The 27467-nt window shown below is 45.0% G+C and overlaps 1 protein-coding gene and 2 long non-coding RNA genes across 3 annotated transcripts; 2 read left to right on the forward strand and 1 right to left on the reverse strand.

Moving 5' to 3' along the window:
• Nucleotides 1-2629: 2629 nt before the first annotated feature.
• On the forward strand, nt 2630-5115 carry LOC133375072 (uncharacterized). Its single transcript, XR_009760065.1, has 2 exons — nt 2630-2711; nt 4481-5115. It is a non-coding gene; the product is annotated as an uncharacterized LOC133375072 (long non-coding RNA).
• A 12886-nt stretch (nt 5116-18001) lies between these two features.
• LOC133374930 (uncharacterized) lies at nt 18002-20526 on the reverse strand. The gene is made up of 2 exons (XR_009760020.1): nt 20235-20526; nt 18002-18598 (listed from the first exon to the last, which is right to left on the reverse strand). It is a non-coding gene; the product is annotated as an uncharacterized LOC133374930 (long non-coding RNA).
• Nucleotides 20527-21932: 1406 nt separating this feature from the next.
• On the forward strand, nt 21933-22629 carry LOC133374860 (ADP-ribose glycohydrolase OARD1-like). The gene has a single exon (XM_061606134.1). It carries the CDS (start codon nt 21948-21950, stop codon nt 22398-22400), a length of 453 nt encoding a protein of 150 aa, XP_061462118.1. The 5' UTR covers nt 21933-21947; the 3' UTR covers nt 22401-22629.
• Nucleotides 22630-27467: the final 4838 nt, after the last annotated feature.

Raw genomic sequence — 27467 nt, forward strand, 5'->3', positions numbered from 1 at the left:
CCCACGTGCTTGTGTTTTGGATTGATCTCTATACATTTGCCACATATTTGCTAATTCACATGCATGCATTGATAACCTTTAAGCATGGGTTTCATGGACAATGTCCCAGGGGTAAGAACAGACAGAATCTTTATTTGAGAAACAGTGAAAACAAGGAGATGAAACATTTGTCACGACCCTCAAATCCATCAGTGACCACAACACCAAGTTTGAGATTACAGTGTGACTTTCTGAGGACCTGGATTGGGTTCCTGGGCTTGTATTCAATGTTAGTCCTACCAAACCCACTGAAATGAATAAGCATGCCTAAGTTTAGTCCATTGATTTCAGTGGGTCTACTCGGAATAGGACTAGCATTGGAGACAAATCCTGGCTTTGAGCCTGATGCTGGTGATCAGGAAATGAGATAAGCCCATGAGTGGCAGGCAGGAGCCCACTGAACAGATCCTACATCACCAGAACTTACAGCAGGGGTAGCCAACGTGGCACCTTCCCGATGTTTTGGACTACAACTACCATCATCCCTGGCTATTGGCCATGCTGGCTAGGACTGATGGAAGCTGTCTTCAACATCTCCACTGCAGCACATTGGCTGTCCCTGGAATATAGAATCAGAGCAAAGTCCCTCATGAGTGCCTTCCCCTGGGCCTGAGGAAGTGAACGACTCCCATATTACTCCACTAGTCCAATGATGCAGGGAGTGAGCAAGGAGAGAGGGTTGTCTCTTCAAGAGCCTCTAGTTCTCCAAAAGCAGGTGAAGGTTGGGAGAGGTCAGCTGGAAGGCAGAGGCTCCAAAGGCCTCCATTTACTGCCAACCCTCCTTGGAGCCCATTGCTCACTAGAAGGTCTCCTTGCCACCTTGCCCTCCGGGCTGCTCCATAGGTCCAGAACAAGACACAATTTGAGCTCTCTGCTGCTTTCTGGAGTCCAGGAGAGGCTGGTCCATTAGGACAAGTGGGACACTGCCCCACCAATCCATGTCTGTATTCAACCAGCCCACACCTGCCCGCCTTCTTACTTACAACCCATCCAGAGGGTGGCTTTGTCTGTCAGCTTCCGCCTCTGTCTCAGTGTTGCCCTTGCAGAACTCAGCAGGGAAGTGGGTGGAGACAAAAACAGGGCCTCCCATTGGCTTTGGCCCCATCTCCACTTTGGACTCCCTCCCAGTCTCAGTGAGCACCAGCCAGCACGGCCTGAGTCCCATGGTGAGGCCAGAAGAAGACAGATGATGTTTGGATCCAATGGTGTCCCCATGTCAGAGGGCAGTGGAATCTGTTCCAGGTTTTAGTGTGATCTTTCAAGGAGCTGCCCAAGATGCTCAAAGCAGGCATGCCATAGCACAAAATGGCTATTATGGGGACACGATTTAATGGCTTCCTTGTAGGAGAGGTTGAGTTAGTGTGCACAGTAAGAGCAAACAGTCTCTTGTGCATTGTAGATTTTTGAGGGGATATCTACTGAGATCTTTTGCAGGCACCATGGGTGGTACTAGCAGGCACACTGCCACCCATGGGTGCCACACTGGCACCCCCTGGCCTACATAAATGAATATGGCCTCAGTCTTAAAGAGTCACTACCTATTTGTGCACCGCAGACAAGCACTGCACAGAGGCAATGCCAGGCAAACTCAGGACGGGGAAGAAAACCAAAGTTATTTATTTAACTTGTTCCTGCTGGAAGGTAGGGCAGGATATAAATCAAACAAACAAACAATAAATAAATAAATAAAATTTACTGATTACATTTATATCCCCCCGCCCTTCTTCCCAAGGGAGCCCAGGACAGCAACCGACAAGCAATAAAAGCATTTAAAAAATCTTTAAAAGAATTCCAATACAGATCCAGACTGGGAGAGATCTCTCCTTCGAGGGCTTGTTGTAAGAAAAACTCGAGAGATTCATACAGAACTCAAAATTACACATTTCTGTGCATCCCTTTGAGCAATAACTTATTTCTCTCTGTTCCCTGGAGTTTTCTTAATATTCATTTTTAGGTAGCACACTCTACTTATTAACAAAAAGAAAAGCAAGACTGCTTGAATCATTTTCTGCACCACCTCCAGTGTGCCTGACCTGTCTGTTCACTGTTGCACAATGAGCACAAATTGGAGTCCTGTATACAGCAAGTTCTGAATATTTTGAGCAATGCTCTAAAGCACCGTCACTGTTACACTTATGCTGCCTTCTGCTTAGGTTTTAATGTTGAGTATGCCATTGAATTAAGCCCCGGGGAAACAAAGAATTAAACTGCTCTTTGAAGCATACTAGAAAAAGGCATCAAAATAATTAAATCATATCCTTGCCACCTTGTATTTATATCATACCCTTCCTGTAGGGCATAGTAGTAAATAACCTTAAGCCTAACCTTTTCTGTGTCGGCATAACTTATACATCAGCAAATAACCCTATCCCTTTCTATGTAGGCATCACCTGCCCAGCAGTTAGTAACCATAAACCCCTCCCAGTGAGCCCTTGTTGCTGAGCTAGGACAGATGCTATTTCATCACAGGGCCGGCATCATCAGAGGGTTTCAGTAGGTGAGCAGGGACGTCCCCTCCAGTGACTCCACCTCCTTGGCAGAGCTGTAAGCAATTTTTCAAGGGTTGGTAACCTATTCTACCGTCCACAAGTGCTTGCATGCTTCTTGGGCAGAAAAGGCTGTTGAGGAGTCATCCTTAGCCTCTGAAGGTGATGGTGGAGCCACGGCCTCAGGTTAGGAGGATGTCAAATTTTATTTGTTTCCAAATTGTATACTTAATCGGTGTTAACCCGCCCTGGGACCTTATGATAAAGGGCAGGTTAGAAATCCAATGAATAGAAATGAAATATAAGTAAATAAATATATGGGGTGCTGAGGGCTCCCTCTCAATGGGGTGGCTGGTGGATCATCTCAATCTGAGTCCTCAGGCCAACACTGGGACCCTGAGTCAGGAGACATTACAGAGAACATTCTGGAAAACTTGAGGATGTACCAGTCGGCAAGCTAAATGAGGATATCTCCCTTAGATCATTATCATCTATAATTATAATGTTATAAATGATTTGATTATTATCTCTCAAGAACAGGACACAACAGGAAAGGCCTGACTCCGCCCAGTTACAACTAAGCACAGTGCCACCTAGTGACTAAACAACCCAATGGCACTAGGAGAAGAGGATGTTGCTCAGTTGTAGAGTAGCTGCCTTGCATGTAGAAGGTCCCAAGTTCAATCCCCAGCATCTCCGAGTAGGGCTGGGAAAGGTTCCCTGCCTGAAACCCTGGAGGTCTGCTGCAGTCAGTGTGGACAATAGTGGAGCTAAGTGGGCCTGTTTCCACTGAGCCTGGCTGTTGGTTCATGCATTGGGGCCAAGAATGAAAAACCTGTGGCCATCTAGATGCTGAATGCCAACTCCCATCAGTCCTTGCCAACATGGCCAATGAGCAGGGATGATGGGATTCCAAGATCTGGATCTATCCCAGGGTTGTCTGACTGCCAGTGGTTCTCTGGGTGGACAGTGGAACATAGAAAGCGGCCTTATACTGAATTTGGTCCATCTATCTCAGTATTGTCTGCACTGACTGGCAGCAGCTCTCCAGGGTTTCAGACAAGGAACATTCCCAGCTGTGCCCGTAGATGCAAAGCAGGTGCTCTGCCACTGAGCTGTGGCCTTCTAGTCAAGTAGGAACCCAGGAAGCTGCCTTATTCTGAGTCAGACCACTGGCCCATCTAGTTTATTGTCTACCCTGACTGACAGGGGCTCTCCAGTGTTTCAGGCAGGGGACATTCTCAGTCCTACGTGGAGATACTCGGGATTGAACCTGAGACCTTATGCATGCCAAGCAGATGCTGTACCACTGAGTGACATCCCTTGGTAGACCACTGATCTGCCATGGGATAAGGCCATGGAAAAGACCTCTCTCTGTCCAGGATGCTGAAGAGATATTGCCAGTCAGAGCTGTCAATACTGGGCTAGATCAGAGGTGGGATAAAAGTTTTCAGCCTGAGGGCCATGTTCCCTTGGGAGCAACCTTTGGAGGGCCACATGTCAGTGGTGGGCAAGGGCAGAGGCAAACGTGGGCAGAACATTCCAGCTGCACAAAGGTCAGAGGTGTCTACATATCTCTCCATTCAGGCAAACAAGATGCATCATCATGGTTCAGATACACTCTTGACTCAAAGCACTTCAAGGAAGACGCAGAGCATGGCTAGGGAAAGGTGAGGCATGGGGAGAGTCCTAAGGATGAGATAGAGATGTTTGAAGGGCCGCATTTGGCCCAGGGGACTGAGGCTCCCCACCCCTGCATTAAATGAACCTATGGTCTGGCTCAGTATAGACAACTTTCTATATTCAGCTTCCCATGTGGGTCAGAGCTACTGTTTGACTCCTCCTTCCAATTACTGACAAACCCACAACTTCATGACCTACTAATTCAAGCACATCCCAAAGACAAGAAGACTTCTGTTGATCACTGCGTGTTTTTCATTTTTCTCTCTCTCCAGAGCATGCAATTAATCGTATTAGGTGGATCTCAACAGGTTCAGCCAAACCTTTTGGGTGTGATGAGCACAGTAGGAGATCATCAAGTTCCAGAATCAAGTTGCTGGAGTCTTCTTTCTTTCTTTTTTTTAATGACTGCTTTTCAGTATTGCATAAGGAAGCCCCGACCTAGTTTCCTTCATGAGACATCTCTGGATTGGGGCCTGGATGCGATTCGCCTCCTGAAATTCCACACACTGCACAACGAGCACAGCAGAGGTTTAATTACACCTCTTACAAATGTTATAATAGCAAGTTGCTTAGGTGCTGATCCACTTCTTTCTTGGCATGTTTCCAGAAAGAATCTGGGGTTTGTGATCTTATCCAGAGTTTGGAAAGGTTACTTTTTTGAACTACATCAGCCCAATCCAGTGGCCATGCTGGCTGGGGCTGATGGGAGTTGTAGTTCAAAAAAAGTAACTTTTCCAAGCTCTCGTCTTATTCTTAAAAGTTCTGATAGCAACTTGCTTGGATACTTATTTCTTTCATGTCTAAAATGAGCACGTTCTGAGAATGAATCTAGTCTCATATAAATGTCTGATAGTGACTTGCTTGGATGCCTCTTCCATGTCTAAAATAAATAGTTTTTGAGAATGAATCTGAGTCAAGAGCCTTACAGCTCACATAAATGTCTGATAGTGACTTGCTTGGATGTTGTGCTTCTTCCATTTCTAAGATGCTCACTCATATAAATATCTGGGCTTTTATCCAATGTTAGTTCTACTCAGGGTAGACACATTGCAATTAATGGGTAACATAATTTTCAATAGATATACTCTGAGTACATGGATGCAGCCCTCTGATAGCAGCTTGCTTGCATGCTTCCCTTGTTTTATTTCTAAGATGAACACCCTTTCAAAATGAATCTGGGTTGAAGGCCATACACCCCCATATAAATGTCTGGTAGAGATTTGCTTGAATGCTTCTTGCCCTCTGCTTCAAAGATGAACACCCTTTGAGGTTGAATCATGCCAGAGGATCTCAGGCAGAGGTATTTCCAATCACCTTTACCATCCATTTCTTGTTGTTGTTGTTGTTGTTGTGATGATGATGATGGTGAGGATGATGGTGGTGGTGATGAGATGGGCAGTGATCTTTAGGCAGCCACCATTACTCAGCTTACATATTGTTCTGCCTGCACACCCTATTTCTCCTTCATGTCCAAAGAGCCTGTGGGGAGGGCACATAATTATGGAACAACAGTGTGTGAAATGGGGCAATGGGATTGTGGACTAGAACTGAGCCTAAACCTCTCAGAAGCCAAGAGAGAGGAAGGACAAAAATGGGCTAAAAAGAATTAAGAACATCAGAACATGAGAAGAGGCTGCTGGATCAGGCCAGTGGCCCATCTAGTCCGGTGGCCCATCTAGTGGGAAGACCACAAGCAGGTCCTGAGTGCAAGAGCACTCTCCCTTTAGGAGTTTTGAAATTATTATTTATTACTCTTTATTTTTACCCCACCCTTTTTCCAAAACTGGAACTCAGGGCGGCTTACAAATAAAAACCACACATAGGTAAAAAACATACAAAAATATACAATTAAAATAGAATTAAACTATTTTTAACATTAAAACTATGAAACATACACTTAAAATACTAAGGCAATTTAAAACATTAAGAATAGGGCCATAGAACAATATAACAGACCTTATGAGGTCCTATCTTAAACAGGTTCTAGTCCAAAAGCATGTCGGAATAAAAAAGTCTTTGCCTGCCGACGGAAGGATAACAAGGAAGTGGCCATTCGTGCTTCCCTAGGAAGAGAGTTCCAGAGCCTGGGGGCAGCCACCGAGAAGGCCCTATCTCGCGTCCCCACCAATCGCACTTGCGAAGGTGTTGGGACTGAGAGAAGGGCCTCTCCTGAGGATCTCAACACCTGGGCAGGCTCATATGGGGAGATACGGTCTGACAAATAGCCTGGACCTGGGTCATATAGACCTTTATAGGTCAAAACCAGCACTTTGAATTGTGACTGGAAACAAACTGGCAGCCAGTGGAGCTGTCGTAACAAGGTGGTTGTATGGTTCCTGTAACCAGCTCCAGTTAGCACTCTGGCTGCAGCTCTTTGTACCAGTTTAAGTTTCCGAACAGTCTTCAAAGGTAGCCCCACGTAGAGCGTGTTACAGTAGTCTAAACGGGATGTAACTAAGGCATGCATCACTGTAGTCAAATCAGGCGTCTGCAGGAACGGGCGCAGCTGGCGCACCAGTCTTATGGATAAAACTACTAAAGATTTATTATTATTATTATTATTATTATTATTATTATTATTAATCTTGCCCTTCCAAAGGAGCCAAGGTTCCCAACCAGTGATATCCCCCACTTCCTGTCCTGCCTACAGCCGGTCCTCTACCTGTTCAAGCAGCCTGCTTTAATGTGTGGGGAACGACTGTTCGAGATTGCTGTGAGCTAGTGAAGCCAACAGATCTTTCATCGCAGGAGAAACCTGCTTTTCCATGCCTGCCTTGCCTCCTCCTGTACACAGCTGCCTTTTTGCCAAGGAGAGGTTTGCCAGCGGCTCAAAGCCCATCCCTTCTGTCGTGAAAAGTCAAGTTCTTCCACTAGATGGTCCAGAGGGCAAAACACACACACACGAGCCTCGCCTGGAACAGAGAGAATATGAAACGCAGCTCTTAAGAAGGAGACTCCCTGCTCTTTTCCTCTCAGCCACAGAAATTCAGTGATTGACTGTCTCTAACACTGAAGTTTCCATTAAGCTATAGTTGTCTTTGCTTTATTTTCTTTATTCCGTTCTTCTGTCAACCAAAAACGATAGATTACTGGATGACATACAATATAAAATTAGAATCAACAAAGAAAACAACTATTTTTTTTACAAAAAATGTTTTGAGGCAGAGATCTAGAAAGTACATTTATTTTGTTTCATTTATTGGTTTACCACGTAGCAAGATTAAAACAGCAAGCATCAATGAAAACTATAAGTTGCACCCAATATTAGTCCGGCTCGGAGTAGAACCATTGGAAGTAATGAACATGATCAACTTAGGTCCATTAATTTCAATGAGTATAAGCTAGTTGGACACCACCCTATGGGTAGACCCATTGAAATTAACGGACATGAACAAGCTTGGTCTATTTAGTACAGAGGGTCTACTCTGAGTAGGACTAGTAGTGATCATCCTATATAATTAAAAAAGTGTGCCTCCAGACCAACTTTTTTTGCAGGAAGGATGCAAGTGCCCTCATTCAGCAGGTTTTTTTGGATGTTCTTAACACAGGAGTAGGGATAGGGAACAAGATATTGCAGGTCTTTGAGTCCCAGACAGCATGGCCAAAGGTCAGGGGTAGGGATGGGAGAGAAATGTGATTCAGTTTGCATTTAAAGACGAATCTATCAAATTCACCCTTTCCAAAACCATATGAGAACCGAAACACAGCCATCCTTCGAAATCCGCATGTATCCGAATTTTGTGATGCAGTTCGCCAACCAAAGAATGCGTACAAAAATGCATGCATTTTGGGGAAGTGTGCATCACGAGGAATGCATCAGTGAAAATAGCATGCAAGAACACATTCTGTTAGAAGAAAACGCTTCCAAGAAATGTGTACATCGGTCAAAACTGCGTACAGTAATGTGTCAGAAGGATCTCACACTAAAATCGGAAGAATTTTCACGAGGAAGGGTTTTTTTAGGGGGGGGAATCATGAATTGCTGCAGAAATGTGAAAAACTGCATGCTTCTGAAGACCACTTGCCGGAGGCTTCAGGAGGGGAGAGTGTTCTTGCACTCGGGTCCTGCTTGCGGGCTTCCCCCAGGCACCTGGTTGGCCACTGTGAGAACAGGATGCTGGACTAGATGGGCCACTGGCCTGATCCAGCAGGCTCTTCTTAGGTTCTTATGTTTAAGATTGGGAAAATAAGAAAATGAGACAACCAAAAATTGACAGGTCTTTCCATCTCCAGTAAAGGGTGATGGAAGTGGGTATCCAACAACTTCTTCAGGGCCACAGGTTCCTTAGAGCAATGGCGGCAGTTTGAAAATTCACAGCAATGATCAGAAAGCCGAAGGAATGCATTTCACAGAGTTGTTTTTTTAAAAAAAAAAAGTGGTAAAAATTCATCATAATTCAGAGATGGTATTATTATTGACATTTATATCCCAACTTTCCTCCAAGGAGCTGCAAGAGGTAGGCGTGGTTCTCCCCATCCCTGTTTTATCTTCACACCAATCCTGTGAGGTAGGTTAGACTGAGAGCCTGTGAGTGGCTCTAGGTCACCCAGTGAGTGGGGGTTGGAACCCTGGTCTCCCAGGAGGTTTTTTGCCAAAACAACATTAAGGGAAGTGCCAGGCAGGCCTTCCTGGAAAAAAGTATTCCATCACTGACAGGGGACCAGTAATGAAAAGGCCCTGCTCTTGTGACAATTCTCCATGCCTCGGATTTTGGGGGCACTCGTAAAAGGAAGAGGTCTATCCTCCATGGATATGTGGGTCCATCCAGTCCGGCATCCAGTGCTGGCTGGTGCCCATTGGGACAGATAGGGCAGAAGGCTGGGAGCTCAAACAGTAGGTGGGACCAGAGCTAATGATGGGGAGAGCCAAGTAATTCTAGTTTTGTCCCCATCCTCCTGCCTATAGAGAGGTAAAGAATTCTACAAGGGAAACACTGAGATTGAGGAGGAGGAAGCAGATGGCCAGGACTACCCCCTGCAGTGGTTGTTCAGTAAGAAAGCAAGCAGGTTGGTGTGGCTGATAGAAGACTGAGGTTCGTGGGGCTGCACCCCGCTTGCCCCAATGGGTGAGGCTAGCCCGATGTCACCATGAGGCTCAAAAGCAGGACATGATCATAACACTCCTTCCAGTTTCAACATGTGCCTCAACCTTCCCTTGTTGTTTGTACCTGCCATGTAGGGTTCAGAGGTAGACTGCTGCAGTCCATGGATGTTCCTCTTCAAATGCAGCCACAGAGACAGAGACACGGATCCCTAATTATATGTGTGTTGTGTTTTAAATGCTAGCAATTCCTCCATACCCCTGGAGCCACTAATTCTACCCAGATGGAGAAAGCTCATCAGCACCATCTAGTGGATGATCACAGAAACATTTTATGGGCAAACTGCCTTGATTTAGTCTAGTATCCTCAGAACCAATCAGAACCTTCCAGGAGAGGTCTGTAGGCATCAGTTCTCCCCTTTCATTTGGCCTTGGCATATGCTGCTCAGAGGTAGACTACCACAATCTATGTAGGTTCCACTTCGAATGCAGCCAAAGATATCGTTTCTCTCTCCCAGACACTACTCTGCCATTGAAAGAGCATCCGCTCCCCCTGCTGGCAGACTGGTACTAGTGCAACTTGATGGCTCTCTATTTAGACTCATCTTTCTGAGATCTTTCGCTAAAGGTTCAGAGTATCATAGAGTAATAGAATTGTAGAGTTGGAAGGGATCTATAACACCATTGAGTCCAACTCCCTGCTCAATGCAGGAATCCAACTTAAAGCATACCAGACAGGTGGCTGTCCAACTGCTCCTTGAACACCTCCCAAGGTCATGGGCTCTATTGTCGTACCACTCTAACAGTTAAGACGTTTTTCCTGATGTTCAGTCTAAATATGGCTTCCTGCAACCTGAGCCCATTATTCTGTGTCCTGCACTCTGGGATGATTGAGAAGAGATCCTGGCCCTTCTCTATGTGACAACCTTTCATGACCACGAAGAGTGATATTATATCTCCCCTAAGTCTTCTCTACTCAAGGCTAAACATACTCAGTTACTCAGAGGGTTCTCCAGAGTGTTCCTACAGCTTGCTTTTTTCAGGTGGTTGTCAAGAATTGTCCTTAAGCTGCAAAACAAGTAACTTCTTCACTTTTTTTTTAAAAAAAGATGGAAACCTCAACACATTCAAGTACAAGATGAACTCAGCCTTTCAACCTCCTGGAATGCACAATCGGGGATTAGTGGGTTACCTGATTCTCTGAGAACCAAGGGGAAAGAAACAGAACATGGGACTAATAATAAAATTTAGCTTCATAAGGATATTATATTAAGGCTGTGCACCTCCCTGACGTGATCTGAGATCCAAATCACACCCGAGCTGACCCAGGCTGATTTTCAGTTCTCATGTTGTTGGAAGGAGGTTCTTCAAAGATAGCCCCAACAGGGGGCAGTTAAGATATTGTTCTGCATAGAGCATCCATATTTTCCCCCTTGTGGTTGGGGGAATCTTTCCTTAAAAGATAGGGCAGAGGTGGGATATCTATGGCCCTCTAGAAGCTGTTGGACAACAGCTTCCATCAACCCCACCAAGCATAGCCAATGATCAGGGAAGATGTGAGAGGTAGTCCAACAATATCTGGAGGACCACAGGTTCCCTTCTCAAAGAGCAGGTGTAGCCAACGGGGTGCCATCCAGCTGTAGTAGGACTCAAACCATCCCTGACCATTGGCCACCTTCGCTGAGGTTGATGCGAGCTGTGGTCTCACATCTGGACAGCACCACCCCTGTGATGGAGGATGACTCCACTGAGAAGGCTTGCTAACAGGATGAAGACGCAGGAGAGGGAAGGAACAACAAAATTTTTGTATGATATGCTGAACACTTTAATGAGGCATTAAAGGAAGGAACCAGAGGGTCTGAGTGCATTGTGAATGGCTCGAACACAAGGCAACAGATTTGACTGCAGAAAATGAGCTTGTTCCTTTAAAAAAAGTGTGCAGAGATTGGAAAGCCAACAGAATAAAGTCAGACCACCATCTCACTTAACAGAAGTGTTGATCCCTCACAAATCCCATTGGTGGCACAGTAGGATCTGTGCAGCGCTGCAGCACTCAGCATTTCTGAATACTGTGTCCATTTATTCAGCTGAGGATCATAATTTGGCATCTTCTTTCCTGAATGTTACATCAAAGTTGTGTCTGGGCTCAACATGGCTAGCCGCAATCACAATAGTAATGATGTTGGGGATAGTAGGGGGAGCGGCAGTAGGGACCACTTTTGTGGCCTGCAGACTAAGGCCGTAATAAGCAGGAAGACCAGCAATAACAGCAAGGATCTAAACAGCCATAACACTGAATGGGTTGGTAGCAGTTTGGATATTGACAAAAGTTGACGACGGTGAGGCTGTCATAGGTTGGATCATAGAAGTTGTCCAACATGATGGCGTCAATCCCCAGAGACATCGTGGAGCGGGTAGGGTAGATCTGGAATGAGGTTTGGTAGAGCAAAATGATAATCTGCAAATATTCAGTTAGAAGCAAGATGAGGAAACTCAGGACTGGGGGCCAAATGCAGCCCTCCAAGTTTCTCTATCCGACATTCAGAACTCACACACCTCCCTAGCCACTCCCCTTGTCCACAAGCCACACCCCTCACCAGGCCCGCTTCATGCCCCAAACGTTTGTGTCTGCGTGGAATGTGTCCCTGAATAATGCCTCTTGTTTGCCTGGGAGGAAGTTAGAGAGGGGTGTGTGAGTGAGTGTAGAATCCCTGGAAGGGAGCCCAGGAAGCAATGTAGAACATATCTCAATCAGAGAGTGGGGTGGGGAGAGAGAAGATTGGTCGAATGTTCCTGATCCTGATCATCCTAACCACAACAAGAGGACCGCCCTTGAGGAGAAAAATAAGGAACTGTTGTGCTTCTTTGCGCACAGATGTTTCATGTGGGAGACCTTCTAAATAAGATAAGAAGAGAAGAACTTGGGAAAGCCTGCTGGATCAGGCTAATGGCCCATCTAGTCCAGGATCGTGTTGACACTGTGGCCAAACAGATGCCTCTTCTTGGGATCCCACAAGCAGGTGTCCTATTAAGTCCCCCAAAACGTTTCAGGTATGCCCATTGCAGAGACACTTTCCTCCACAGGACTAGCCTCATGGTGACATTCCTCCAGAATTTTGTTCAAGGAGAAACTTCCCATTTTTCCTCAACACTTCATCAAGAAAAATAAAATCCATGTAATATTTAACAACCGTCAGAGAAAAGAGATATTTCAGCCACTGTCAAGCACATGAACTGGAAAGAATGGACCTCCTTTCCAACAGGATCCAATGGGATACTGTCAGAGTAAATAATTGGGGGGCTGCACTTTCTATATAGTTTGTTGGTGTTCTTAGAGGAAATAAGTTTGCTGAGTCCCAGCAATGAAAAATCAATCATCATTTCTTTAATAGGCCTATGTCTAACTAAAGCTCTCTAATTATTTTTCCTTCCTTGTCTCACATGGTTTTTCATTCAAACTTTGCTTCCCATAGGGACCATGTGAACGCCTGAGGGGGGCTCTGTGTGTGTGTGTGTGATAATGTATTAAAGCTGAAATTCCATATTCACTTTCTTGCAACTACCACTGAGCTGAATTGTGGGCTCACTTCTCAGTAGACATCATGTGATTGTGCTGGAAGTGATGGCTCAAGAGCCAGCGTTTTTAAGAAAAACGCACAGAAGAGAAACTAAATGTTACAAGGCCTAGAGAAGTTACATGCCCTGCTGAAGCTTATCAGCAAGAATACGTGCTGGGAAGCTATTGTGTGATGGCTAGCTTGGAATGCAAATATGGGTGGAGAAATTAATGTGCTGGGTGCATAAGAAATGATGGGCATGCATAAGTTAGAAGATGAACCAATGGAAAGGTGGCAGGATGGCATTAGGGGGCCAATTAGAATGTGTCATGAATTTTTGCTTGCATTGTATAAAAGTGTAGCACCCCCTCATAAGGGGTGTGCTTGTTTTGCGAATTATCACCTTGCACCTCTTCTGGCCAGAATGAAATAAAGCTTGTTGGACCCTTCAACCTGGGTGTGGTCTTTTGGCTGTACTGCGCACCGGGCAACGAACCCATTTGGGAGACAACAGAAGTTCATTTTAAAATTGATTTGGGGTGACCTTTATCCTTGTTGTATGTGGGTCCCCAACCTCCATGCAGCCCAGGTGCTGATAAGGGGCCTGTTCATCACTACCCTCATCAGGTAGCACTCTCTTGGGGGGAGGTCATTTATGAGGCCCTTGGTTGAAAGGCCCTGGGATCCAATCCTAGTTGGACCAGGCACATGGAAGAGGTTCTAGAATTACGTATGGTTTGGCCAAAATGAATAGAGGAAAGATTGGTATCCTTTTCTCATCATACTAGAACTTGGGGACATCCAATGTAGCTGAACATTTTCTTTAAACCACTGAGGTTCAAACAACAGCACAGGGCCATTTGCAAAAGGGGATGTCAAACAGTCCCACACTGAGCTATGAAGTCCCAACAGTCAGGGCTTCAAAGAATAGTGTTGTTACGAGGGTACCTGTATCTCTGGGGTTCTCATAGCTGCATTCCTAATCATGGATCTTGACATGAGTGCCTGTATCAAATAGATCCAGGTAGAAAGCGCCCTTTCTACGAAGCCTCAAGTTTTGTAAGTCATGAGAGGCAGCAAAAGCAACCTGACTCAAGACGTTATGGACCAAAAAGTCCTGAGTCAATATCGTCAGAGGAAAGGTGCTTCTCACAAACAGTAAGGCCACCTGGGGTCCTTTCACCTCTAAGGGATAAAGGAGCAATCACCCAAAACCAGGAATTTAGGGTAGCACTTCTTAGGAGACCAAAAGTCTTATCAGTAAACACAATCAAGCCTTCCCTCACAACTCCCAAGTGTTCCATTGTTCTTCACTTGTGACATCAGGAGTCCCTCTCCTGTTTTACATGTTACTCAATGTAATTCAGAAACACATTTAAGATCATGGTTCAATAGGTTCAAGCAGCATCTTCTCAGGGCTCCCATGTTTTGGATACCTTACATCTCTCCCTACAAACGTCACATCGCTACCAGGGACAATTGAACCAAAGGAAGGGTGGGATCTCTGACTCTCTAGCTGCTAGCTAAAGGTTGAGCTTTGGCTCTTGGGCTAGATACGGAAATCCCAATCACTTTCTTTCTTTTCCTGTGTGTGAGTAGGTAAGAACCTGGAAATGCTTGACAGAGGGTTCTTTCTTAATCTCTCTTAGTTTTAGGAACTGTATGTGTGACGCTAGGTAAAATGCTGCCTGCAATCTCAATTGTAATTGCTGTACACAGGTGGGGAAATCAGGATCTGGCCTGCTGTACAGGAAAGGTGTCTTATCCCTGCCTTAAATAATAATTATTTACTGTTTTATTATTTATTGAATGTCTATCCTGTCCTTCCTCCCAAATGAGCCCAGCGCAACAAACAGAAACAAAACAATCTGGCAAGCAAAAGAAAAACATGCTAAAAACAGTTTAAAACATTCCAAAACACAATTGCAATTAAAAATACTCTAAAGCACAATTAAGATATGGTTAAAATATTTTAAAACCAAGCTTAAAAGCGTTCTTTCATCAGTGATCTTCAGGTTGCCAGGAACAGTCCCCTTCAGCGATCAAATGCCTGGGTAAACAGGAATGCTTCTGAATTCCTCCTGAAAGTTAATAGGGATGGAGATGGATGCACCTCACTCGGGAGGGCCTTCCACAAATGGGGAACCACCACTGGAAAGGCCCCATCACCGGTCGGCACCGGCAGCACTTAGTGGTGCCACTACCAACAAGGCCTTGCCTTCCAATCGTAGTTTCCCAAACTGTCAAGGGCTTTATATATCAAGAATAAAAGCATGATCTTGGTCTGGTGATAAATTGGTAACTAGTACAGATCTCTGAGCAGAGGCATAATATGTTGACAGGATCTCACTCCCATCAGCAATCGTGCTGCAGCATTCTGCAGTAACCGCAGTTTCTATCCCAATTGCAACATAAGTCCCACATAGAGTCCAACAACATCCCTAGTTTTTATCACAGGAAACAACTCCCCACATTTCCAATCTTTTGATGAAGTAATGTCATTTGAATAAATGGGGGGAAGCCTGAAGAGAGATCCACAACAGGTGTCCTTTTTTATTGCCATTGCACAGAGACAGGTTTTGCAACAGTGTCATTGGGTGAAGCACTCACCCCTTCAGACACCAGCCGTTCCTGGACATTATTTCTTTACTTTGGAACCAGATGTAGAAATAAGATGGAAACAACAGATATAAGTCCCCATATTACCAAAAAGAGAGCAGTTCTGAAATGTCTGAAATGAAAGAACCAGGTTAGGTAAGACCACTTTAAGGCTGCTTTCAAAATGCACCCAGGGATGCCTGCCTTGCTTTTTTTTTTTTAATCATGTATCATCTTGCTACAGCAATCTAAAGCTTTGAGCACAGTTCTCCTCTCCATACATCTTCCGCCGCCACCACCCTGTGCTTGGTCTCTCTCTCTCTCTCTCTGTGCCACCCTCCCTTGCACTCAAGCAGACACTTCTGCAGTACATGGTGCTTCCATGGCACCTGAAGCATTGTTAACTGCTGAGGCAACTGTACAAGGAGCACCATTCCAGCCATGCATGATGAGAGAGCTGCCTGCAACAGTCACCCAAAAAAGACTTTGTTAAAAGGAGCTTCTCTCCCGGAGGATTTGTTAATGGAGGTATTCCTGTGCCATTTTTCCCGAGTCACATAATCGCCTGGCTCTGGACATTTTAGGATTGTCACTGAGACAATATTTTTTCTCTCTCTTTCCCGTGATCTGACCAGCAAAAGCCATGTCCCCGGAGGTTCCAGTTTCCACTGTAGCCTTTCCCAGATATTATTGTTGAATTGCTTCCTATGAAGTGTCTCAAATCAATTTCACAATACAAATAGAACAATCTGTCTATACCAATCACATATATAAAACCCATTTCAGATCAATCCACAGATTAGAAGACTGGCTGAAAGAGGAAAGTTTCTGTTGAAAGCAAAGATCCTTAGAAAGCTCAGTTTTGTTATTAGCCTTACACTGTCAAAGTTTCATTTAAAAATAAATAAAATTGAAGCAATTTTGCAGCTCAAAATGACAGCTGATTGGAAGAGAAATCTCTAACAACACCATGAGGAACCCTGGCAGACAGCCTTTGGAAGAAGGAAGCGCAGTCAAAACAGTGAGTCGTAAAGTTGTGTTAGAGGTATTGCCCTTACAATGAGAGAAAAGCATGTGGGAGAGAGGAAGGGTGTCTTGGCTGCATTTGGAGCCTTCATTGACTGTGGCAGTCTACCTGTGAAAACCACATCCTGAGGGCAAATGACAGTAAGAACTGGAAGGATCTGATTGGCCACATCTGGAGAGAGGATACTGGACCTAATGAGCCAGGCTTCTGATTGGGCAAGGCAGTTCCCCCATAAAAGATTATCATCCACTGCAGTCATCCAGTAGATGGCGCTACAAAGCTTTCTACAATGTGCACAGAAATGTTGTCTCCACAGATAAGGAATTTCTTCCATTTCAAACACAAGCACACATGGTGCTGGATACCTACATCCAGTCCAGGTTTGCGGCCTTTCCTCTCAGCTGCCTCCTCCTTAACCTCAGTGTTGCCCTTGCAGAACTCAGCAGGGAGGAGGATGGGGGGGAAACTGGCATGAGTTGGCTCCTCCTGTCATTGGCTCTGGCTCCACCTTCTGTTGGGGCTTCCTGTCTTCTGCCCTACCAGTCTCACTGGGCACTAGTGACCACTGGGTGCTGGATGAGATGGGCCCACATATCCAAGGAGGATAGAGCTTTATTTGGCTCTTTTACAAGTGTTCCAGAAATCTGATGCACTGAGAGTTGTGAGGAGAGAAGGCCCTTTTCAGCACTGGTTCCCTGACTGCCCCCAACTTCCATGTCTTTTTGGCAAAACCACCTGGGAAACCGGGCTTCCCATCCCCATTCAGCCATGAAGCTCCCTGGGTGGCCTTTGGTCACTCACGGTCTCTCAGCCTAACCTACCTCACAAGATTGTTGGGGCTCCTGCTGGGAGGAAGGGTGGGATATAAATCAAATAATAAAGAAATAAAGAAAAGATTGTTGTAAGAATAAAAAGGGGAGGGAAAAGGCCACGAACAACACTGTGATTGCCCAACAAGGTTGAGAAAAGTGCATCTTGCTCCCCATCCTATCTTCCAGAGGGACTTGCCCTACAGATTGCAGCCTCCATGTCTGTCCCCTCTTTGCACACTTCTCTCTGTGTTTGTTTCTTTTGTGTGTGTCTGTGTGAGTATGTTTCCGAAGCACCTTCTGGTCCTTCCTGCCCTGCTACACATGACTGAGGCTTAGTCTACAACACAAGCATATACAGAGGGACAACTAATGTGTCTTCCCAAGCTGTGCTCAACACAACCTGCCCATCTCCTCTTATGTCATACCTGCTTCTTCTTTGTGTGTCTGTTCATTGTGTGTTTCTGTGTGTGTAGTTGAAACCGATTCACTAATTCTCTCTAACCAAGGAAATGCCCATTGTGCCTGAGCTCTTCCCCACTGAAGTGTTCATTTTCCATCTTTTCATTCTGTGGATGCCCTCCATAAACATTCCCACTTTTAAGATCTGTGTGTGTATGAGTTACTGCATAAATCTGCCATGTCAAAAAATCTTAATTCATGAGATTCCTACAACTTGCTGTTATAAAACATGTGTCTACCAAGAAGGCTTGATAACAGGATGAAGAGACAGGAGAGGCAAGAACACAGAAACCAAACTCTTTTATGATATGCTGAACACTTTAATGAGAAAACAAAGGAAGGAGTAAGAGGGTCTGAGCACATCACAAATGGCTCAATCACAAGGCGATGGATGTTCCAAAAAGGAAGCATGCACACAAACATCAGGAAGCCAAAGCAATAAAGTCAAAGCACCACATGAATCAAGAGACATGCTGAGCCCTCACAAATCCCATTGGTAATTCAGTGGGGTATGTAGAGCACTCAGCACTTCTGAATATTGTGTCCATTCATTCAGCCGAGGGTCAGAATCTTGTGTCTTCTTTCCTGGATGTACTGTTAAAGATGATCTGGGCTTAACATGGGCAGTAACCAGGGTAGTAGTTCTTGTAGGGTTACCAGGGGCGGCAACATATTGGGATATAGCAGGCGCCGCACCCTGGGATATTGAAGGGGCCCCACCACCTTCGGACATAGCCACGGGGACACTGCCAGCTGGGACGCTGAACCGGTGGATAGCTGCCAGGATATTTAAGGTAGGAGTCAAAGACGGAGAGGCTTTCATCTAATGGATGATTCAAGTTGTCGAACGGAAGGCTGTCCATCACCCGAGCCATCTTAGAGAAGGTAGAGTAGATCTGAAATGAGATTCGGTAGAGCAAGATGATCATCTGCAAATGTTGGATTAGAACCAAGATGAGGAACTTCAGGACTGGGGGCCACATTCAGCCCTCCAAACCTTTCCATCTGGCCCTCAGAACTCACACCTCCCACTAGCCACACCCCTCATTGGCCCTGCTTCACATCCCAAATATTTTTGGCGGTCAGGAATGTGTCCTCAATAATGCCTTTTGTTTGCAGGGATGGAGGATAGAGAGGATTGTATGAGCGAGTGCAGAAATTGGCTGAGCGTACAAAGGCAAAAGTCCCATTTGTTGCTCCATCTGCTTTATGTCTTGGCTTACACACCCCTGGCATGTGGGCCCTGGAAGGTTGACCAGAAAAGAAGGTATATATCTCCATCAGAGAGAAGGGTGGAGAGAGAGAAGACTGGTTCAAAGCCCTTCATCCTAAGAGTGCTAGCCACAATCAAAACAGTCATGGGAAGGAAACGAACTATCATGCTTCTCCTTGTGCAGATATTTTATGTGGGCAGACCCACCACCTTAGAACACAAGAAGAGCCTGTGGGATCAGGCTAATGGGACCCCTGGTCCTGGAGCCCGTTCTCACCGTGGATAAGCAAATGTCCCAATGGAAAGCCCAAAAGCAGGAGAGGAGCACAACAGTTCTCTCCATACTTCTGATACCAGCAACTGGCACTCAGAGGCATGATACCTCTTAAAGCATACTAGACATACAGCCATCATGGCTGGAAGCCATGGCATGGTTGCATAATTCTGCAATAAATCCCCATTTTGGTAACATTTAATGCAAAAAAAGTACCCCTGAATTCCACGGTGTTTCTCTTCTCAAAGCTCATTGCTTTCCTTATTCTATATCTCCCCCAACAGATAACTACTGAGGAAGGGCCCACAGCTCACTGGTGGAGCATTTGCTTTGCATGCAGAAGGTCCCTGGTTAAATCCCCAGCATCTCTGAGTACGGCCGGGGGAGATTCCCTGCCTGAAACCGGGACAGCTGCTGCCAGCCAATGTTGGCAATACTGAGCTACAAGGACCAATGGACTTACTTCCTAAAATGTAGTGTCCTATGTTATCATTAAATCACCCCTCTGTTCAGAATCATGAGGACTGGGGTCTTTCAGGGAAAGGACCATAGTTTAGGGATAGAGCATGTACTTTGCATGCAGAAGATTCCAGGTTCAACCCCATGCATTTCCACACAGGGCTGGGAAAGACTCTCTGACTGAAACCCTGCAGAGATGCTGCCAGTCAGTGTAGACAATACTGAGCTAGATGGATCACCAATATGACTCGGTACAATACAGCTTCCTATGTTCCTAAAGGACCCTCCAAATTTCCCTCTTTAAGAAGTGTTTGGAGTCCCAAGAGATATTTAGCTATACCTATTGCTCAGACACTTTCCTCAGCAGGACTAGAACCCAAACCATGCAGAACATGCAGCATCAGTAAGATGCATCTGAACCCCACGCCAGAGCTTGCCTGAAATACTCATTTGGACATCCCTCCAGAATTGTGTCCAAGGAGGAATTTGCAAACGTCATTTTAGGTCAAATTCAGTAGGAAAAATCCATTTTAGAGAAAAGAGATATTTCAGCCATCATCTACCCCACAAAGGGCAAAGAAATTACCTGCTTTCCTAGTGGATCTGATGAGTGAGTATCGGATGCTTGTGGAGTAACCGACTGTGGGAGAGCCGTTTTTATACGGTCTGTCGGTGTGCCTAGAGGAAGTAAGTTCTGCTGAGTTCAACAAACTGAATCATCAGATCTTCATTTGTGCAATGTTTAATTAATACTATTTTTCCCCTTCCTTGTCTCACATGATGTTTTTCGCCCAGCATTCTCTTCACATAGGAAGAAGGTGAACACCTGAGGCTGTGTGGGACAGAAAATAAAGCTTATTAAGGCTAAAATTCCATATCCACCTGCCTGCAAGTACCATGGAACTTAATGGGACTTACTTTTCAGTAGACATTGCAGGATTGTGCTGGAAGTTCATTTTAGAATATATTGATGAAGAAATGTCTTTGGGGCAGAGTTGACACTTTTTGAGGAAGACCCTTCCCCGCCACCTCCATGCAACCCAGATGCTGGTGAGATGCAAGTTTGCCACTCATGTGCCACTCTCTGGTAGGTCATTTGGGGGTACCTGGGCTTTGGGCCAAAGACATCAGCTGTCTGATTCATTTAAAGGAATAAGCTGAAGCTGAACCCTGACAAAACCGAGGTACTGTTTGTGGGAGACAAGGGAAGGCTGGGAGATGTGGACCTGGTGCTCAATGGGCTATGATTGCCCCTGAAAGACCAGGTCCGCAGCCTGGGGGTCATTCTTGACTCCCAGCTGACCATGGAGGCTCAAGTCTCGGCTGTGAGCCAGGCGGCGCTGTATCAACTCCATCTGATACGTAGGCTGCGCCCCTACCTTCCCAACCATCTGCTCCCACCGGTAGTACATGCCCTGGTCACCTCTCGCCTAGACTACTGTAATGTGGTCTACATGGGGTTACCCTTGAAAACGGTCCGGAAGCTGCAACTGGTACAGAATGTGGCGGCTCATCTGATTAAAGGCAGCCGCCGGCAAGATCACATCACTCCAGTGCTGAAGGAGTTGCACTGGCTACCGGTTGTTTACCGGGCCCAATTCAAGGTGTTGGTTTTGACCTTTAAAACCCTATACGGTTTTAGCCCAGTCTATCTGAAGGAGCGCCTCCAGCATCGTCAGGGATGCCGCTCAACAAGATCAGCCTCAGAAGACCTTCTCTCGATCCCACTGGTTAAAACAGCTAGACTGGTGAGGACTAGAGAGAGGGCTTTTTCAATAGTGGCCCCCACCCTGTGGAACTCTCTCCCAAATGATCTCCGCCATGCCCCTTCTATGATAAGCTTCCACCGGGCCTTGAAGACCTGGCTCTTCAGACAGGCTTTTGGGGTGGGTTAGGTTTCTTACTTCTGAAATAGCCGGAGGCGTATTGTGCTGTGAAGACGCCTAACAGACCAGCAGTTACGACGGGTGGTGGGAATAGGGGCCAGTGGGCGCTATTTTTATGCTGCTATTCTGCTTTTATCCTAAAACGATGTGGGCAAAAGTATTTTGCTGAAACTCTCGGGAGCATTCTACAGTGTATTAAAAAAGGCCCAGTAAATAAAATAACACCCCCGTCCCGGAGTGGGAGGGAAGACGCGTTTTTCAAGATTTTTCAGTGTTTCCCGTGCCTCAATACGCATTTCTTGGTTTGGGGTTGCAACTGTCTATCCCAATTCATTTCTTTTTTTCAATATGAATACTGCATTCGTTTCCAGTTCTTATATCTGAAGAAATCCTGAAAAGTCCTCCATACTATCATGGCTAGTGCCCGGTCGGCAAAAGAAGAAAGAATCAGGTACATACAGGGAGACTTTTTTACATGTCCTGGAACAGATTCCTTGGCTCATTGTATCAGTGAGGATTGTCATATGAGTGCTGGCATAGCTGCCATTTTTAAGAAGAAGTTTGGTGGTGTTCAGGAGCTCTTGAACCAGAAAAAGAAGACTGGGGATGTGGCTGTTCTGAAGAGAGAGAATCGATATGTGTACTATCTGATTACAAAGAACAAATACTTTCATAAGCCTACCTATGACAATCTACGGAAGAGCTTGGAAGCGATGAAAATCCATTGCCTTAATAATGCTGTAACTTGTATTTCTATGCCGAAGATTGGGTGTGGACTTGACCGCCTGAATTGGAGTAAAGTTTCAACAATGCTTGATGAAGTATTTGAGGATACAGATGTTAGCATTACAGTTTATACCCTTTAATTCATTATCCTTTTGTATTCTGTGTTTGTAACTGATTTGTGAAAAGATGGTGATGTGATTTTGTTCTATTTCCCTTTCTCTTTCAGACATTTCTCACCATTACTAATATCCAATCATAGACAGTGTTTTGTAGAAATTTATAGTTAAAGCTTTTAATTTTTAATCTCTAATTTTTAGGATTTTGATTATGTCTATATGGAATGTACTTGTGTTTGGTTGTAAGTCGCCCAGAGTGGCAGATTAACCTCTGCCAGATGGGGGCCTAACAAATCTCATAAATAAATAAATAAATAAATAAATAAATACTGTTATGGTTTTAAATTTTAATGTTTTAATGTATTGTTTTATCTTGTACATCGCCCAGAGTGGCTGGACAACCAGCCAGATGGGCGACTAATAAATTTAATAAATAAATAAATAAATAAATAAATAATTTCTTTTTCTCCTAATACTAGAACTCAGAGACATCTAATGAAACTGAATTTTGGGAGATGCTTTCTCAGGAGAGACAAAGGAAAATGTGACTTCATGCAGCACGTAGTTAAACTATGGAAATTGTTCCCACAGGAGGCAGTAATGGCCACCAACTTGGATGGCTTTAAAAGAGGATTAGACAAATTTATGGAGGAGAAGGCGATTGATGGCTGTGAGCCATCATCGCTGTATTCTGTCTCTATTGTCACTGGAAGTATATCTGTGAATACCAGAAGCTGGGAATTGGAAGTGTGGAGAGAGCTATTGCACTTAGTTCCTGCTTGAAGGATCCCCAGAACAGGGATGGAAACATCCATCAATTTGGGTTCTCTCCATTCCTCATTTTCCACAATCTTAACGTCAGTTCTCCACATTTCAGCTATATCCTACCAAGGAAAGCACAGATATTTGCACTTCTGGGGTTTTTGTAAAGGAACCCACTGCCGTATGCTTGGCGGGCAAGCAACTAGAGGGAGCGGAAATGTTAAAATTAGAGGGTGTGGTCATTAGGAAACTGCGAGATTGATCATTCCCCTCAGTGTGAATAGAAAACACCATGTTTGCAGCTGGCTTTGAGCCATTGTTGGGGACCGTGCAAATCGTAAATGGAGGTAAAAACAGCATATAGCTCCCATATAGATAAGCCGTGAATCGAATATTTCCCACCGATCCTTACCGTGGAGGCATTCAGGTGGTCACAACTGAAAGGAGATGCTGAATGAAGTGGATCCTTGGTTTGATCCTGGAAAGTTCTTCTATAGTTCTGATGGAAGAGATTGCCAGTGGTGGCTGGTACCCATCGGGACTGGTGGGGCGGAAGGCAGAGAGTTCAACAGTAGATGAAGCCATAGCCAATGAGAGGCAGGAGACAGAGCCAATGACAGGCAAAACCAACTGATTCTATTTTTGTTCCCATCCTCCTCCCTCCAAGGGCGTTGTACGAAGGCCCCACTGAGACCAAGGGGGAAGAAGCTGGCAGGCAGTGCCACAAATCTGGACAGATTCTAAGTAAGGGGGCAGGCAGGTTGGTGGGGCTGAAGGCAGATCGAGGTTGGTGGGGCAATGCCCTAATTGCCCCAATGGACCATTCTCCTGTGGAGATTACCACTATGCCACAATGCATTCCTGAGTATTTCATTCAGGGAGGGCCAACATAATCCCATCGAGATGCTGCTTGACTGCAACTCCCATCATCCCTGGTTCGTGCCCATGCTGCTGGGAATCCACAAACATCAGGAGGGCACAGCGGTTGGCTAATCATTAAAAAAAAAAGTTTTGAAATGAGTTACAAATATTTCTCTGGGTGGTGCTGCTGATGGAAGATTGAGGTTCTGAATTGCAATAATGATCCTTGATTGGAGCTGATGCCCAATTTCACCCCAAGCAAAATGTGAGGTGTGTTGGGTATGACTGTGCAGGGAATGGCAGGAGGAGAAGGAGGTCTCTTCAGGCAACGCCTCTGGAAGAATCTTGAAAAGAATTCAAGACATTGTGGGTAACGAGCAGGATTTCTCAGCAATCTCATGGATCTTCAGAAATTGCTTGCTGGTCATAAAAGCTTTAGACATAAGTGTTTTCATATCAACAAATGAGTCTCGATTAATAAGAGCAAAAAAGCTTGCTTCATAAGAGATCACTCACCCCATCTCTTTGGGGAAAACTCCTGTGATAAGCTCAGCCATCTCCATAATTATTTCTAACTGCTGCAATTGTGGTTATTAAGAATATGTGTGTGTGTGGGGGGTTGTGGTTCTATCTCCTTCCAGTAGAATATGTCGGCAGGGGCAGGTGCTTCACCCAATGACACTGTTGCAAAACCTGTCTCTTGCAACAGCAATAAAACCAGAACACCTGATGTCTCTTGGTTTGTTTTTTCCTCCACTAGTCAAATGACATTACTTCCTCAAAAAACTGGAAAGGTGGGGTGTTACTTCCACTGATAAAAAACAAGGAAGTTATTGGCCTTTCATTGAGATTGGTATGGAAATTGTAGTTAACGAAGAATGCTGCAGCATGATTGCTGACAGAAGTGACATTTGGTTAATATATTACGCCTCTGCCCAGAAATCTGCACCAGCTGTTGATTTATTATCGGGCCAAGTTCAAGATTTTGTGCTATTGTTATATAAAGCCATGAACAGCTTGTGACCCAATTTATTTAAAGCAGAACTAAGCTACATTTTGCGGTCAGCAAGGCTGATCCTTGTTTCCATATCCATGCAGGACTAAATTAGACAGGTCGGGGATGCTTCCCACATCAATCAGCTGATATCACAGTGATGGCAGGAGATGTTGCTCTTTGATGTCCCAGCTGTTGCGACTTCAAAGTGCAGTGAGGAGCTGTCTGAAAGCCCTTTTGTAAATAGTCACAGGCTGCTCTTTAAACCTCCGGAAACCAGAGGTTTGAAGAGCAGCACAAAGAGTGTTATTTGCGAAAAGTCTTTCAAATCTAGAGAACTTCATGATAAAATGGCTGAGCAATTTGTTCTAGTTAAATGATAAAGCCATGAGAATGGCCTTGCTCAGCCTTTTCCCCGGGATGCTTTCACGGCACCTGCCACAGCTGCCACAGCCGCTGCCTATTTTGCCTTTCACTCACTCCCCTTTGGTCCACCTTTCACTCAGGCTTGGTCAATGGAGAAGGGAAGGTGGGGGGTCTAGTCAGTTTCATTGTTTCTTGTCAGTTGCTCGCCGGGCTTCAGTCTTGAAGCCCAAACAGTCATGGGGATTGCAACTGAGTGAATCACTGCCTTCCATAAAATATTGATACTCTAGAGGGAGTAAACATGTAAAATTGGGTGTGGGGACACAAGGAAACAGCGACACTAATCCTTTCCAGAGGAACAACAGTGGATTGGAAGCTACCATTGAACAAGAAGTATGGACCTTTAAAATCTATTAGGATGGTAAAAGCAGTGTGTTTAATGCAAAGTTAGGCTTCTGTGTGGATAAGCCCATAATATAATCGGTTTGATTTCACATCAAACTGCAGTTTCAGATTCAACTGTTAATGCACCCAGAAGTAGAAAATAACCTCCAGTCTGAAACACAAAAGGCTGTCTTCACCATCATATGACACAGACCAATAAGAAGGCTTTGAAATTAATAAAAATAAATTTCACACAGATTTCTAGGATGAATAATGAGAGAAATATAATTGCCTAGGTTAGATTCTCTGTAGAAACAGTAGTAACACAGGAAAGAAGCAAAGTAAAACTAACACACACAAAAATGCAGTTCTCCATCTTTGGACCCCTTGGTCCCTTTACACTCACCGTATGCTCAGAGGCATGTTACCAAACCAAGCTGCACAGGAAGTGGATTGGACTGTGAAAGACCAACCCAAATTGTGTTTGCATTCTTACAAATGTGTAGGGCTGTGCAATATCTCAGAGAGGAGGTCAGGTCTCCTGATCTCCTGGTGCATTCACTATAGCTGCCCAATTTCCCTACTTTTTAAAGTTTGATAGAACAATTAGTGAATAATAAATACAAGCCTGTCAGCCTCAGCCATCAGGTCCAATGGTCAGGGATGATGAGCATTGGAATGCAGTAATATCTGGAGGACACAAAACTGGAATTAGTTTGCTGTGCCTGTCATTGGCTGTGGCCACCTACTGCTGGGGCTTCCTGTCTTCTGCCCTACCAGTCTCAATGGGCATTAATGACCAATGGGTGCTGGATTAGATGGACACACATATCCAAGGAGGATCGACCTTTATTTGGCCCTTTTACGAGTGTTCCAGAAATCTGAGGCATGGATAGTCATGAGAACGGCCTTTCCAGCACTGGTTCCCTGACTGCCCCCTACTTCAATGTCTTTTGGGCAATACCACATGGGAGACTTGGCTTCCAATCCTCACTCAGCCATGAAGCTCCCTGGGTGGCCTTGGGTCACTCACTGTCTCTCAGCCTAACCTACCCCACAAGATTGTTGTGAGGATAAAATGGGGAGGGAGCCATGAAGAGCACCTTGATTGCCACCAGGCATCTTGCTCCCTATTCCATCTTCCCGAGGGACTTGCCCTAGAAATTGTAGCCTCCACACCTGTCCTACACCCCTGTATGTGCACGTGTGTCTTTGGCTTTTTGAAGCCACCTTCTGGTCCTCCCTGCCCTGCTATACATGACTGAGGCTTAGTCTGCAACACAAAGCCCATAGAGATGGACAACTAATCTGTCTTTCCAAGCTGTGTTGAACACAACCTGCCCATCTCCTCTTATGCTATGCCTGCTTGCTTCTTTGTCAGTTTGTTGTGTGTATTAGCGGGTTAGTTTAGTGGTTAAAATTAATTTGCTAATTCTCTCAAACCAAGGAAATGCACATTGTTACTGAGCTAATGTTAATCGATATGTAATATGTCTGAGCTCTTCCCCGCTGAAGTGTTCATTTTGTATCTTTTGATTCTGTGGATGCCCTCCATAAACATTCCCACTTTTAAGGCCCATGTGAGTATGAGTGATTGCATAAATCCGACTTGTGGAAAAATTCACAAGATTCTTGGAACGGGCATTGATAAAACACATATCTACCGAGGAGGCTTGCTAACAGGATAAGGAGATCGCAGAGGGAAGGAAACAGAAACAAAAATG

This window comes from Rhineura floridana, chromosome 22 (genome assembly GCF_030035675.1).
Source record: "Rhineura floridana isolate rRhiFlo1 chromosome 22, rRhiFlo1.hap2, whole genome shotgun sequence".
In the NCBI taxonomy this organism is placed as follows: domain Eukaryota; kingdom Metazoa; phylum Chordata; class Lepidosauria; order Squamata; family Rhineuridae; genus Rhineura; species Rhineura floridana.